At 39.5% G+C, this 14773-nt stretch overlaps 2 protein-coding genes across 5 annotated transcripts in view; one reads left to right on the plus strand and one right to left on the minus strand.

Annotated features, from left to right (window-relative positions):
* The window catches only part of LOC118220799, an 84854-nt gene extending 71059 nt beyond the window's left edge, over positions 1-13795 (plus strand). Inside the window, exons 1-5 of one of the 4 annotated variants that reach the window (XM_035405078.1) lie at positions 5191-5450; positions 9914-10246; positions 11982-12254; positions 12995-13116; positions 13315-13795. In XM_035405078.1, the coding sequence (XP_035260969.1) occupies positions 5393-5450; positions 9914-10246; positions 11982-12254; positions 12995-13101 (771 nt within the window). In that variant the 5' untranslated portion in view covers positions 5191-5392 and the 3' untranslated portion in view covers positions 13102-13116; positions 13315-13795. Of the gene's footprint in view, positions 1-5190; positions 5451-9564; positions 9794-9913; positions 10247-11981; positions 12255-12958; positions 13117-13314 lie in introns of those variants that run through there. The other 3 variants (XM_035405048.1, XM_035405057.1, XM_035405068.1) reach the window with 3 other exon arrangements.
* On the minus strand, positions 79-5122 carry LOC118220866 (meiotic recombination protein REC8 homolog). Its single transcript, XM_035405240.1, has 5 exons — positions 4702-5122; positions 3367-3435; positions 2817-2959; positions 1810-1885; positions 79-241 (listed from the first exon to the last, which is right to left on the minus strand). The coding sequence occupies exons 1-5, from the start codon at positions 4755-4757 to the stop codon at positions 94-96; spliced, it is 492 nt and encodes a 163-aa protein (XP_035261131.1). The 5' UTR covers positions 4758-5122; the 3' UTR covers positions 79-93.
* Positions 13796-14773: the final 978 nt, after the last annotated feature.

Here is a 14773-nt window from a genome sequence, read left to right on the forward strand (position 1 = left end):
TCCTTTATAACAGTACTTTTCCTTGCATGTCTGTGTGTGTGCGTGCATGCTTGTGTGTGCACACGCATGTGCGTGCATGTATTTCCAGAGCCTTTACTTGTTTAGACTTTCTCTGAGTGACGCTACCTGCATGATCGTACTGGGGCTGGGCATCGCGTACTCCATCACTCCAAAGAAGGGGTCCTGGGCCCTCTCACATTCCTCCAACATGGACAGACCATCAGGAACAGTTAGGGCCGGCCTACAGGACAACAAATAAAAGTACGATCGGTGTTCCATCCACGGTTATCAGTTGTGGAAGTGCTGGAAGATGATGACAGGAGGACAAAAGCTGTATTGGTACAAAATACATAAATGCACTCACTGCTCAAATCAAATCAAATTTTATTTATTTATTTATTATTATTTATTTATCCTTCACGGTACCCCAGCTTAATCACCCATAAAGCGAGCCAACAGCAACAGTGACAAGGAAAAGCCCCCTGGGTAGCAGGTGACTACCCATCGTGGACAGAGAGCAGGGCGAAGGTGTCCCATGACGGTGGCCACTTGCAAACCTGGGCACTTCCAGTATCTACCATCTTTCCAAGCAGGGGTGGTACCAGGGATTTTGGGTCCCATGTAAAGATCTCACATTGGCCCCACCACCCCAGGCCGCCCCATCCCTGCACAATCACAGCACAATTTTTTTAAGGGCCCCTGTCAGTCTGGGCCCTTGGACTCTAACCTCCTCACCCCCACATGGTGCCCCTGTTTGGAAGCATTTATTGTACTACCGTATTCAGTCTGCCTTAATCTTTAATGAAGACCCTAACCCTCGCTCAGCAGCTGGGAGACAGTGCACAGAAACCTGTGAAGTGCGTTCGAAGGCAGTCGTGCCATGAAGTTACATTTCATCACAGGCATTTAGCAGACGCTCTTATCCAGAGCGACGTACAACAAGTGCATTAGTTCAAGGTGCAGAGGTGCAAAAGAAACACACTAGAGTGAAGTAAAGATCGTAGTGCCAGAAGTGACCACCTAGATCAGGACTCCAACCCTGTCGGGTAACCTGTTCAGCGAACAAACAAACAATCTGCGAACAAGCAGTCAAGGGGTCAGCTCCTGGTTATCTGCAGAAGATGATCAGACCCTACAAGCCGGCCAGATCGCTCCGATCGGCTACTACAGGGCGGCTGATTCCTCCCCCAACACGAGCAGCAACAAGGTCTCGACTCTTTGCAGTTCTGGCCCCACGATGGTGGAACGATCTTCCAGTGGAGGTCAGAACAGCAGAGTGTCTGAGCACCTTCAAACGGAAACTCAAGACGCACCTCTTCTCTGTATACCTCTCTCCTCTTCCCTAAACCCTCTCCCATAACTATTAAAAAAAAAAAAAAAAAAAAAAAAATTTTTTGGTTCAGACTATCTTGTTTCTCCTTACTGTATGCTACTATAGTAAAGGCTTTTTATCTGCATTTTATTCAATGGACTTAAGTGGACTTGATCCTGAGTTTGGTTACACTGTTGTAAGTCGCTCTGGATAAGAGCGTCAGCTAAATGCCTATAATGTAATGTAATGTAATGTAATGTAATCCAAAACTAATGCTGGGCAAACTACAAAACAGGTAGAAGTCTAATCTAGCTACACTACTGGCAAAAAACAGATACTTAGCCCGCTCTCTGAGATCTTCTGCGGGTCCTGCACAGCGGAGTCCAATTGCTCAAGGGTACAATGGCAGTGTCCTACCCAGGAATCGAACCTGCAACCTTGCGGTTACCAGTTCCTTACCCATTATACTACACAACCGTGAAGTGCGCGGCTCTCACCTGTCGGGCTCCACCAGGTCAATTTTGAGCGTCTTGGCGGAGCGCAGCAGTCTGTCTATGGTGTGCTGGATCTCCTCTGGAACCAGAGCCAAGCAGTCAGAGCACAGTGCTGGTAGCACTTAGCCACCTGATCTCCTCAGAGAAACACACGCACAGCGTTCCTCGCTGTGCTCTCCGAGTAGCTGGTGCAGGGGCGTGGCCGTGCCAAACTGCCCATGCCGGCCAGCCTCACCCTCACATAACATATCATTACATTACATCACCCTCACATAACATATCATTACATTACATCACCCTCACATAACATATCATTACATTACATCACCCTCACATAACATATCATTACATTACATCACCCTCACATAACATATCATTACATTACATCACCCTCACATAACATATCATTACATTACATCACCCACACATAACATATCATTACATCACCCTCACATAACATATCATTACATCACCCTCACATAACATATCATTACATTACATCACCCTCACATAACATATCATTACATTACATCACCCTCACATAACATATCATTACATTACATCACCCTCACATAACATATCATTACATTACATCACCCTCACCTAACATATCAGTACATCACCCTCACACAACATATCATTACATTACATTACATCACCCTCACATAATATATCATTACATTACATCACCCACACATAACATATCATTACATTACATCACCCTCACATAACATATCATTACATCACATCAGTACATTCTCTCAGTATACACGCCAAGCTATCTCTCACCTCACCGATAGTTCTGACGTACTGTAGAGGAGCACGCCCAGTCAGTCAGGAGTCAGTCAGTCAGTCAGTCAATTCCCAATTCTGTGTCAGTGTGTCAAAATACATGTATCTCTCTCGCACTCCCACGTCCTCTCTGTCGTATTTATATCGGTATGTACTGCACGTTGATTATTTTCAGTGGGAATGGACTGTAACAGAAAGAATATCACATGCTTTCTCACCCAGTAAAAGGGCACATTGGCGGTGGTAGACGATGATGACGCCATACTGCAGCTGGAAGGACAGGTACAGGGAGAAACGGGGGCGGGGAAGTCCCGGCTGGAGAGGCGGGGCCCGCACCAGCACGTAATCCATGATGTCATCGCTGTTAGCATGCAAGCACCAGCATAAATGTTAACTTCACATAAATGTTAACTATGTTCAAGGCAAAGAGAAACGAACCTAAATTATTTGTACCTATATTATTATCTATATCATTATGTGCGCTGAGGTTTTCCACACGTAACGTACACATGCTTGAACAAACACAGACATTGATATCCATATATGCTAAAAGAATTACAAACCGCACTTAGGAAGAAGACAAGCTTACACAGCAGGGCATTTGGAAACAGAGGCTTAAAGCAGGGACAGACACAATGACACATTTACATACAACTACACAGTAAAATGTTCAGTTATATCAACTCTTACAGAGTAAATATGCTCCTTATTTGACTCTTATTTACTCTGTTAAACTCTTGAACATTAATAAAGATATTTTTCTATTACCATGTGCGTTGAACGTTGACTTTGAGATAGTCTCTCCGAGAAATTTTGATAGCTTTTGTAGCTGCCAACCTGAACAAAAAGAAAAGTTAAAAAAAATTTTTTTAAAAAGGGTTAACAACTATTGATATAAGCCTACACATAATCAGTTCAGGCAATTCGCAAAATCATTGGCTTACGTGTCTGTTTATTAAATAAAATGTGTTGTGCATCTCTGCGCAGTACACAGGTGAATTATCTCTTGTAATGTCATATTCTGAGGCTTCCAAAATAGTTTCGATGTCACCCTTATCATATTCTCCTTGACGTCCGAAATTTGTCAACAAATAGACTGCTTCACCTCAGCATGACTCGCGAACATGCACTGATTTCATAATATTTACTTCTCAAAGAGGCACTTGATTGGTCCTTTTCTTGTTTTGTGAATTCGTTCATTATTATGTCTGAAAATCGTTCGCGCCTGTTTTTCTGTACCTGAAGCTGTTTTGCAGAACCAGAAATGCTAAACTGCAATAGTGTAGCCTATCTGAATTATTGAAAGTCGAAAAAATAATCTAATCTATAGAAAATTAATTTTACACACGGATTGTGTAGGCTAACACAGATGTTACCTGTATCGTTTAATATTTTTATTAATATCTTGATTGCTTTGTTTATTACACAATAACTTTTTTCCCTTATTTATTTGATTCCGCAGTTATTTCACCATTTGTAAACCGCTTTTCACGATTCTAAACGGGTTCAGAAACAGTAGGCCAATAATTCACTCATAAATCTACACATTGTAAAGAGACATAAGTCTAATCGTAATGCAATTTCTAGTGTGAAGGGAGTTGGAAAATGCCAAGGTGTTCGAACCTTTATCCTCGTGATTATACAAAACAACCAAACATTTTAAACTAAAAAGTTCGTATGTGAACATTGAAAACCCAAATGGATGCTAATAATGGTTCTGTTTAGTAGGCTAGTTATTGTTTTTTTTTTTTTTAATCCGTCGCTCACATCATCGTCGGAATTTAGTCACTTAAGTTCAATTATCTAAAAATAGGCTACTGCTAGAATCGGGTCCATTTTTCTTAGAAAATTATTTTGTCATTATGGACTAAGTAAGAACATTTCTGGTTTAAAAACAGGACTTTGTCGACAAAAACGTCTGTGTCTCGAACTTAATCGCCTGTTAATATAGCAAAATCATGATGTCAATCCTGATATTGGTGAGTATAGGCAGGTAGACATCATCAAAGGTTTCAATAGGCTACATGGATAGAAACTGATGAATATGGGCACATAATTTGGACAATCAATCATATTATGAGAATGGATATATAGAAAACTCACCATACAGTAGAGAAACAGCCTGTGCGGTATTGTAAAACGTTTGGATAGTAAAACATCGTCTGTTATTAATAATTGCTCAGAGATAATGTTTCCCTCGATAGAAGTAGAAATATAGAGTACAGTGGATCAGCTTATCAATACAGTAGCCTAATTAAAAGTCAAGTGTGAATTTCCATAAATGCGCATTATCTGTGGTAATAGGTCTAGCTATGCCTAGTAATTTTCATACACAGAAAATTGCGGGCTATATAACTTTGTCCTTCCTTGGAACAATCGATATAGGCTACCCTTATTTTAGATAACACTGTCCCCTCCCATTACTTCTGACCAATCAACAGTTTAATTTATGCTGTGGAAACAAACTGACCAATAACGCCAATTTAAGCGTCTAAGAATTTCAAAGGGCGAAACACTACAAACATCTCGATCTTCCATCATTCCACTGGCTTTCTCTAGCGACAGTTTCGTTTTCGTTTAGAGAGCAATCGAAATAAGAAACCGTGCAAGCGACTGGTTGGAATAAGCCACTCGTTTCCAGTGCCTGATATCAGACAAAATTATCAACTCGTTACACTCCATTTCCATCTGAATCTGCAGTGGGCAGTATTCAAACGTCTGGACCCAGGCAATGTGAGGGGCTGAACGAAAAACGCTGGTAGCTACACGTCTACGGAAGGTTCGGAATACAAAAATGGAGACTTCCTGCATGGTCCTGGGCACTGTCGGTCTGATCTTTGCTGTAATTGATGGTAAGATAGCCGATTCGTCTGCATGTGTTGCGATGTGGTTGTGACGCGGTTTGAAAACAGATAGGCTGACCTCCACCTATGAAACCATTTCTGTAGTCCTGCTGAAAATTCCAGCTAAAACCCGATTGGATTTAAAGATGGTTTAGAATGGCTTAAACCGTGTTTTCGACACTTCTACCTGGCCATAGCTGGTCTCTCGTTGGACAAAGCTGGTTAAAGCTGGTGACGTTGGCAGGCCTAGAGTAGGCCTAAACTGGTGGTCAAACTGGTGGACTTCTGACTAGGCTTGGTCAGCTGGTGAACCCCTTATGTAAAAGTAGCCTAATATAATTAAATATCTATTTAAATGTAGGCCTATTGCATTATATATATATCTATATATGGTATATATATATATATATATATGTGTGTGTGTGTGTGTGTGTATAATTTTTTTAAGTATATAATTTTAAATATAACATTTCAAATTTATATTTTTGTAGGCCTATAAAATACAAATCTTGTATCTATTTAAATATAAGTAGGCTAAATACATGTCATAATTATGCAGAAGTAGTCTATTTTGAATATTTATATTTTTGCTAGCCTATACATTTGAAATGTAAATATATGATGTAAAAATAGATAGGTAATAGCCTAATACAGTTTAGAATATGTTTTCCTATGTTAAGATATTTGTACTTCCCATATATTTCCCTATATAATTTTTCCGTATGGGAAAACCAGTTTGACTCGTTTCGGCTGGTTTAAGATGGAACTTTCCGAAGGGAGTGTAGCATAGGCTATAGCTAACTACATAACATTTACAGTTCGATTTTTTTAACTGCCGTCTCCGTCTCTCATTCAGCTCGAACGGTCGACCAATTGAAAAGGTGTCTCAATGGTGTGGCAGATTCCCTCTCTCTCATTCTCTTATCTTTCATCCATCTTCGCGTATCTCTTCGCCACCCACACCTGAGTATGGAAACTGTCAATGAAGTCAACGATGGTGTCTGTCGCCTCCTCAGAGGTGTGCTGTCGCTGTGCGGCGCTGCCCTTCACTCTTTCCAGGGGGCGCTCTATTTGGCTACTGCGTTAGTTCACCTCACATTCTCCATATTTGTGTACGCTCAGTCCTTTGTATTGTTAGTTAGAAATGTGTAGCAAAAAACAAGTAAAACTATTTAATCATCAAATAAATCATGTGATTCATGTTAATCTGAAGTGAATGTTTTGGACATAGGCTACATACTTTAAATAGCTAACTCATGATTAACAAAAAGGATAATCGAACATGAAGATTGTGTAATAAAATAATATGTTTTTTACAGTCATATAATACTATGTTCATTACATTGTCACATCTATATTGGAAAGTTTTAACTTTTTAACTTAGTAAATTTCCAACACTGTCTCTCTGAATAAATATTGATTCACTAGCACTTTTTATACTTAATCTAATGATTATCAAAAAATTGCACATTTACATTCAACATATGTTTCGATTGATTATTTGGATTGTAATTAAAATTAAATTGGGGATTATACATTTGTCTTTTTTGTGTGTGTGTGTGGTGGGGAAGTTAATGTTCATGTTAGGCACTCATACTTATGCCGTGTGAGTATCTATTGTGTCCAGATACATACATGCCACCATTACCAAGAAGCTACATTTTTTTCTCCTGTTCTGGAGAAATACATGAAATGTTTGTGCTCACTGACTGTGTGTTAAGTTCATTGTGAAATTGAGGAAACTGGTTTCATATGAAGATCTGAGGTTTCTGCCATCAGGCCTCCACATATCAATTCTGGACACTTTACATTACATTACATTACATTACAGGCATTTAGCAGACGCTCTTATCCAGAGCGACATACAACAAGTGCATTAGGTCAAGGTGCAGAGGTGCAAAAGAAACACACTAGAGTGAAGTAAAGATCGTAGTGCCAGAAGTGACCACATCGATCAGGACTCCAACCCTGTAGAGTAACCTGTTCAGCAAACAACAATCCTACCAAGTACAAACTAGCACTGGAATCACATTTGCCTAATCAGACAAAAACAATCCTGCCAAATGAACTAACGTAATCATATTATCCTAACTAGGTACATTGAGCTAAACTATAGGCTAGGGAGGGGTGGGGAGAGGTGCAGCCTGAAGAGATGAGTCTTTAGTCTGCGTTTGAAGGTAGTAAGATTCTCTGCTGTTCTGACCGCCACGGGGAGGTCATTCCACCAGCGAGGGGCCAGGACAGACAGCAGACGGGAGCGGGAAGAACAGACGCGAAGAGGGAGAGGTGCCAAGCGGCCAGAGGTGGCAGAACAGAGAGGTCTAGCTGGTGTGTAGGGTCTGATGATCCTCTGGATGTACCCTGGTGCTGACCCCTTAGCTGCCTGGTATGCAAGCACCAAGGTCTTAAATTTGATGCAAAACCTTTGTAATAACCTACATTCATGGTGGTCCTAAGCTCACCAATAAGTTTTTTTTCCCACAATTAATACATATACTCTGCGTATATACTGTATAAATACAAATATCTGTATAATAATTGCAGTAATACTGTGTATTGTCGTGGTTTCCAATCGACAAACTTCTTCTTCATTTTGATCTAGATTTAGCAGATTTCTTCTATCTTTTCAATAAAGAGGATGAGGCAGAATCTTCAGAATATCAGACTTTATTCTCAAGTAAATAGAGTACAAAGTCATGATGTCCGCGGAACAGCCCAACGAACCCCACAGATACATCAGCTTTTATTTCATTTCTTATATTTTCTTATCAGTTCTTCTCCCCCTGGAGGCATTTCTTTTGGCTGCACCACAGTCGTTTACTGGATATTTATTTGCTCCCCTTTGTCCAAATGCTGATTTGTTAAACAATAGTGGTTCCGCTATTCCAGGATATCAAATTAAAAATGTGTTTATTCAGCTCTCATTGGTTCTGACATGAAAACAAAGGAGTGCAGCTGTTACATGGATCCAGATACATGAGTACAGAGGTTATTCCTTTTAATTAGAAGATAATGTGTGAGTGTCCACTAAAATGTGAGTGTGCAGTGTTCTTTTACTTATGCTGACCATGCTGACCGTGTACTTCTACTTATAATTACGCTGACACTATGTGTGATTATGTACTAATACTATGTGATGAATAACAGAATAATAGAAGAATAATATGTCATGGAAATTACCAGAAATGTCCAACTAATTGCCAGAAATTTCTAACAGTATCACACACAGCAATTGAGACGCTCTAAGAATTACAGGGCAATATGTGTACAGATAAGTCATACCATCAAAAAAACCTGCGAAAATACGCACAGATAAGAATACAATAGCCTGTGGTATGAGGACACAGCGAGAAGCATAAAAGCGCTTCTGCCAGTAATTTACTGGTATTTTTTTTTCTTTTTTCCGTTACATGAAGTGCTTCAGCAACACCTCTGCTGCTCACGCCGTTTGAGTTTACAGTTACAGCAGAAAGAGCCTTTTGTGGCCTCCCACTCACCTGTCTGCAGACCTACCGCACTGGGGGTGTCTCGCGCACTGTCCCCTTCTAAACTGTTCACGCCGATCAGTGCAAAAAACCCCGGAGAATTAATATTTTTGACTAGCCAGTAGCGGCATTTTGTGATATCTATTTTATGACTGAATGATTTGATTTTCACTCTGCAGCAGGTATTTTTCCCTGTGCATATTTGCATTTCCCTTTGTATAGCTTGTTGCATACTTGTTGCAATTTTTTCACATGCAGTCACATTAAGTATCATTGAGTATTGCTGTCAACCAGATCTCCTGACTAAAACATTACAACTCATAAATATAAGTTAATATCAAATATTATATATTTTAAAATGTATAATTCGTATTAAAGAGTTGTATACATACTGGGACTTCTTGAGAGCAAATCAGCAAGATATTGGCACTGAGTAGATGAAGAGTTGCCCTATATACCTTCAGGTGTCAGGATGGGTGGCCTTTGTAGCAGGCAACATATGCCTTTGAAATTAGTTTCCATCTAAGTTAGTTTCCACAGCAGAAATGTGCATGCAGGGGGTCAGAATGTGTGTGTGTGTGTGTGTGTGTGTGTGAGAGAGAGAGAGAGAGAGAGAGAGAGAGAGAGAGAGAGAGAGAGAGACTGACAGATGGAGAGAGAGCAAGATTTATCATTTGCAAAATGGGAAACTGCAGTTGTTTTTGGCTTTTGGTTTGGCAAGGTTTTTCGCTTGCACATCATTACAGAAATGACAGAATAGATGACATGGCATCCTTTTATTCACAGTAGCAATATACTTAGTTAACGTGCACAATAATTTCTTCACTATGGTTTCTTTATTTTTTCTGTTTATCTTCATCGAGTACAGTGAGTATTTGCAAATTATTGTTATTATTATTATTATTGTTGTTGTTGTTGTTGTTATTGTTATTTCCACGTGTCTGTATTGTATTTTGTTTTTGTTTAACTCTGTTTTCTGTTTCTCAGAAACTGCTGAAGGCTTGGTTAACCCTGCTCCTATAGTATTCGGGGATATAGGGCAAAATGTGACCATCCACAGCCGTATCAAAGAAATATCGAACTATTACACGCGCATTAGCTGGTACCGTCTGAGACCGAGTGGAAAGGTAGAGCACCTCGCTTACTTCAGCTCATACACCACGAAGAGGGGCCGTTACAGCGGAGAGCTTCCCAAAGGCTCTGATACTGCGTATCTAAACTTCTCGAGCGCCACAATCGCCGACTCCGGACGCTACTTCTCCGTGGCGGGCACTGCTCTAAACTTAACACCTGGCTCCTACTCAGTTTTAGCCATAACAGGTAAGATATGGACATGTATTGTTTGGATTATTATTTGAGCGATGATCTCGAAAAATTGTTTTTGTAAAGAGGAAAAAACGTGAGCAACATTAAGGATTACATTAATTGTAGACTGATTGGCCCATCTTATAACAGCTACACATTAAAATGTCCAGTGTTAAATCCAAATCTTAACAGTGTTATTACAACTCTTAACAGATACCATTTGGTCCCATTCTGGAATGTGTGACCAACAGTTATTTGTTAAGAAATGAATTAACATTGGCATTTTACCGTGTATTTGAGTCGGAATAGAAAAAACATGAACATTAGAAACAAACAACACGCCAGTCATTCAGGATTGTTGATAGATTTCGCAGCGGTAAGGGTAGCCTACATCAGCCGTACGAAGTCTCTGCAATCATTGCGACGAGGACACGTTGATGTTGAACCTATCAAAACTCACTGTAACTAGGCTATAGACCTAGTTTTCATCTTGTATCTGCGTAAATTCTAATTCCAACATTTAATCTTATTTTATTGAGTGGCCTATATGAGCAGTGGGCTCTGTATAACGAATGTCCCGTTCGTGAACATTTGCCCAGGCAATTGCCTTGTAATGGACAGAAATCAGAATGTTAACCACATCAGTAGCCTGTAGCCAGGCAAAATATTCAGCCATTGATTTGATAAGATCGGAAAAATGTTAACCACGTCAACAGTAGCCTGTAGCCAGTCTAAATATTCAGCCATTTCAAGAGGTACGCTATTATTTTACGCTCCAAAAGGGTCCAAAAATGTATGACGATTTTCGACTTCAAAATAAGTCAGATTGATTATGTGGCATGGTTAGCCTAAGTAAATAAATAAATACCATATCCTGTAACAGGTAAAGGAAATGACAGAACATAGCTTTGTACAGGCAATCAGCTCCGATCATTCTTTTATTGAATTCAATTCACTCTCGTTGTCCTTAGTATTCTCAGCTATTGAAGACTTTCAGTGCTTCAGTGACTGAGCGGTTGTTGAGGGCTGGATCGATTGTCTTGTTTAATTATCGAGAGCTCAGAATTCCTCAGCACCACTGACAAAGAAAATACCTCCTATCTTGAAATTCAGACTGGGTTTCGCGGTATATTTTCATTTTAGCCATTCTAAAAACCAGGCTGTTAATACGTGATGTATCTAGGCAGTTTAAGCAACTTTTCAGAAAAGCCTTTGTTCCATGGCCCCAGCTGCAAAAATTATTCGCTCATAATTTGCGAATGATTTTTTTTTTTCTGAGCCTATGTAAAACTAAATAAATTGGCAAACCTAGCTTGGATAACACTTTTATTTGGTTTGCAACGTTAGGCCTAGATTATTTAGTGGCAACCTCAGGACTGTGGAAAGCAGAAGTGTCAATTCATCCATACCTCAACATTTTCTATAAGATACACAATGAAAATGGCTATGGAAGTAAAAAATAAATTAATTAATAAATAATACAAAATAAAATAATTAAATTAAAAGAAACTGTAAAAATTGATGTTCTGTAGCTATTAATCTAACTCTGGGACACGAGTAAAGCTACCAGTTTACCAAATGCGTAATACCAAGTGTAATACTATGCGTAAGTCATAAGACTGTCCACCAATCGATGTCACGTTATAATGTATTTAACCAGGTAGCTAGGTCAGTTGAGAACAATTTTAATTTCCCATTGTGGTTTCATGAGACCCATTCTACTATATATCTCGTCTCTCTTTCTCCTCAGATTCCAAGAGCCTCCCTGTAATGCGCGTGTTCCTCAATCGCACAGGGGCCGTTGTTTGTGAATTGAAAGGCGGGGATCCAACCTGGAGTGATCCACAGTGGGAAATAGATGATGCCAAAGACGGGCTGACGTTGCAGGCTGAAACTTTTATAGACGCGCAGGACGCATTCATACGGTCCTCCATCCTCTCTTTGAAAGACGGGATCCGTGCTTTGAACTGTGTATGTAGGCACATCACTGGAGTCATTATTCGAACTCGGGTCATGCAAGATAGTAAGAAAATGTTTTTTTATCTCCCTCTTTTTTCCCTTTATCTCCTCAGGTCCTGTCTGCCATTCCTTTATCATCTTTGTCAAGTTATTATTCTAACCAAATTTTCAGTGTAATAATTGCAGGTGGCTTCATAGTGTATTATGAATTCACGCAGTGGGCTATTTCACGTTCCCAACAACCCATGATTTCAATCTAGTTAGTGTCGCGCAGTTTATTATTCAGCAAAAAAAAAAAAAAAAAAAAAAATGCTCAAAATGCAATTTAAAATTTAGAATCAAGCATGGGGAGAATCAGCTGTAATGAGGTGCTACTTATTTAAATTTGAATGGTTGATAATTTTGCAAAACAAAACTGGAACTGGAATGTATCAAAGCTTTCATAACTAAGGCGGTGACAGTGGCAGACAAATTTATTATGAATATATATAATTATTGTCACTTGCAATACAATCTGTAATTGTAGCCTACAGTCCCATTTACTTGCATGCACATTACAATGGTAAAAATGTGGACTTTTAGAAAGTAAAGCAATAAGACAATTGAGTCATGTATAATACATACACAGTCTACAATATAATATCTTAGATTAAGGCTTAGAGCCCTATACTCATCGAAGATACAATAACCTGAGATTGTTATCTGTCCTGGATCTATAACACTCATTCTCAGAGTCTGTGTAATTATAAGTTGTTTTGTCATATTGAGATGCTTTTTCAGTGCAAGGATCAATGCCAGCTTCAGGCAAGGATCAGTGCCAGCTGCTGCTGTACCTGTCTCCCCTGGTTGTGGTGCTGCTGCTGGTGACTGTGACAGCCAGTGGGCTGTGGGCCTGGAGACGGAGGAAGTAGAGCCCTATAGCACAGGTCAGATATTCAATACAACTGTGTCCTGAAACATATCAAGTATAATGCTGGAGTGAAGTATGCGCTTTCAGTAACTGAACACTTTGGTAACTCTTTTTTTCATAATATCGCATGGAAAATTTATTCCACAACTCTTAGTATTTCCATAAAAAAAAAAAGATTTCTCCCCATCCCTCTCTCTTTCTCTCTCTCTCTCAGGGAATGGACAGCACATACGGGATCTGATCTGGATTTGTACCTCAGGAGTTGTAGGTTTCATTCTCTACCACTGTACTTTGGCACAATGTGCCTGCACTGTTTCAGTACACATCCAGCTGTAAAAATGGATTGAGTGTTCAAAGAAAGTAATTTGTAAAGAGCATCTGTTGAATGTCTAAAATCCAATAGGACTTGAAGGAGCATTTCTTTATTTTCTTTACTTTGTAGATGTCACAGCGGTATTTGCAGATTAAAAACATTTTTGGCCCATTTGTGGCTCTCTACACTTTTGCTTGCTTAGAGGATGATGCTGCGCAGTTTCGTTACTTTGAGTGATTTGATTTGAGTAGTTTTATCATGCCTTAATTTAAGTTAAAGGTTTATGTTGTACAATTGTATTGGAAGTTGTGTGTTTTGACAAACTTATTGCAATCAAATGAAATAAAAAAAATCTTGACAAGAGCAAATGACAATGTTTAATCAAAATTTTTTCAAACTGTTTCTTTTTTCTATTTCTCAGAAATACTGTGGTCATCACTGTGGTGCTATGTCAGACCATGGAAACATTTGTAATTATAGCCTTGCAGCAAGAAATAGCTATGTACACAGGCAACAACACTATCAGGCAGTCAAGCAAGGGAAGTGGTCCACCACCTTCGCAAAATAGCTCAACCCACAGGTGATGCATTTCAATGTGACTGTACAATTTCAGTAAGCTTCTTCATCAAGGACTATAATGTCATTTTTAGATGAGCTTAGACTGGCCTATATTAAATTCAGGTTGCAATACAAAGTTAAATATCTTTTTCTTTTAGATTAACATTTATAAAACACAGTTCTCAGTGGAGCTGTTGTAGTCTGTGTTTCCGGTCACTTGTCTCCCCAGTACTGTCTCTGTGTCTGTGTTCCCTGAGCTGCTTCACTCCCCTGTACTTGTGTGATTTCACTATTCGGGTGGTTCCGGGTTTTCGTGGTTTCCCCCCTTCTTTCCAGTCTCGCTTTTCTTACTTCCTGCCTATTTCTAGTTTTACTAATTTCTACTAATCCCTACTAACTTATAGATTGTAAAGTACTAACCTCACTAATATACTAACATGTGAATATTACTAATGGACTAACACACACTAGTTTTGGGTTTTTGATAGTTTAGATCACTATACTAATACATTAACCAGTCTCCCCTTTTCCATGCTGCGCTGTAGCTCCGCCCCTTTTCTTTCTAGCCTGCTCTAACGCTGAGTTCTGCAATTGCCTGCACCTGTCTCTTGCTCTAACTGCACCTCTCTCTCTCTGCACTTGTTTTACCTGCTTCACCCAGGCCGTGTATTATCATTGTTGTCTATGTGATTCCAGTCCGCGTTTTGTCAGTCCCCTGTCATTGAACTAGTTTTCCTAATGTTCTTCACCTGGATGTTGTTTGTTACTCCTCCCTCACTCACTTAACCCCTCCTTGATTGTT

The sequence above is a fragment of the Anguilla anguilla genome, chromosome 1 (genome assembly GCF_013347855.1).
Source record: "Anguilla anguilla isolate fAngAng1 chromosome 1, fAngAng1.pri, whole genome shotgun sequence".
Classification (NCBI taxonomy): Eukaryota; Metazoa; Chordata; class Actinopteri; order Anguilliformes; family Anguillidae; genus Anguilla; species Anguilla anguilla.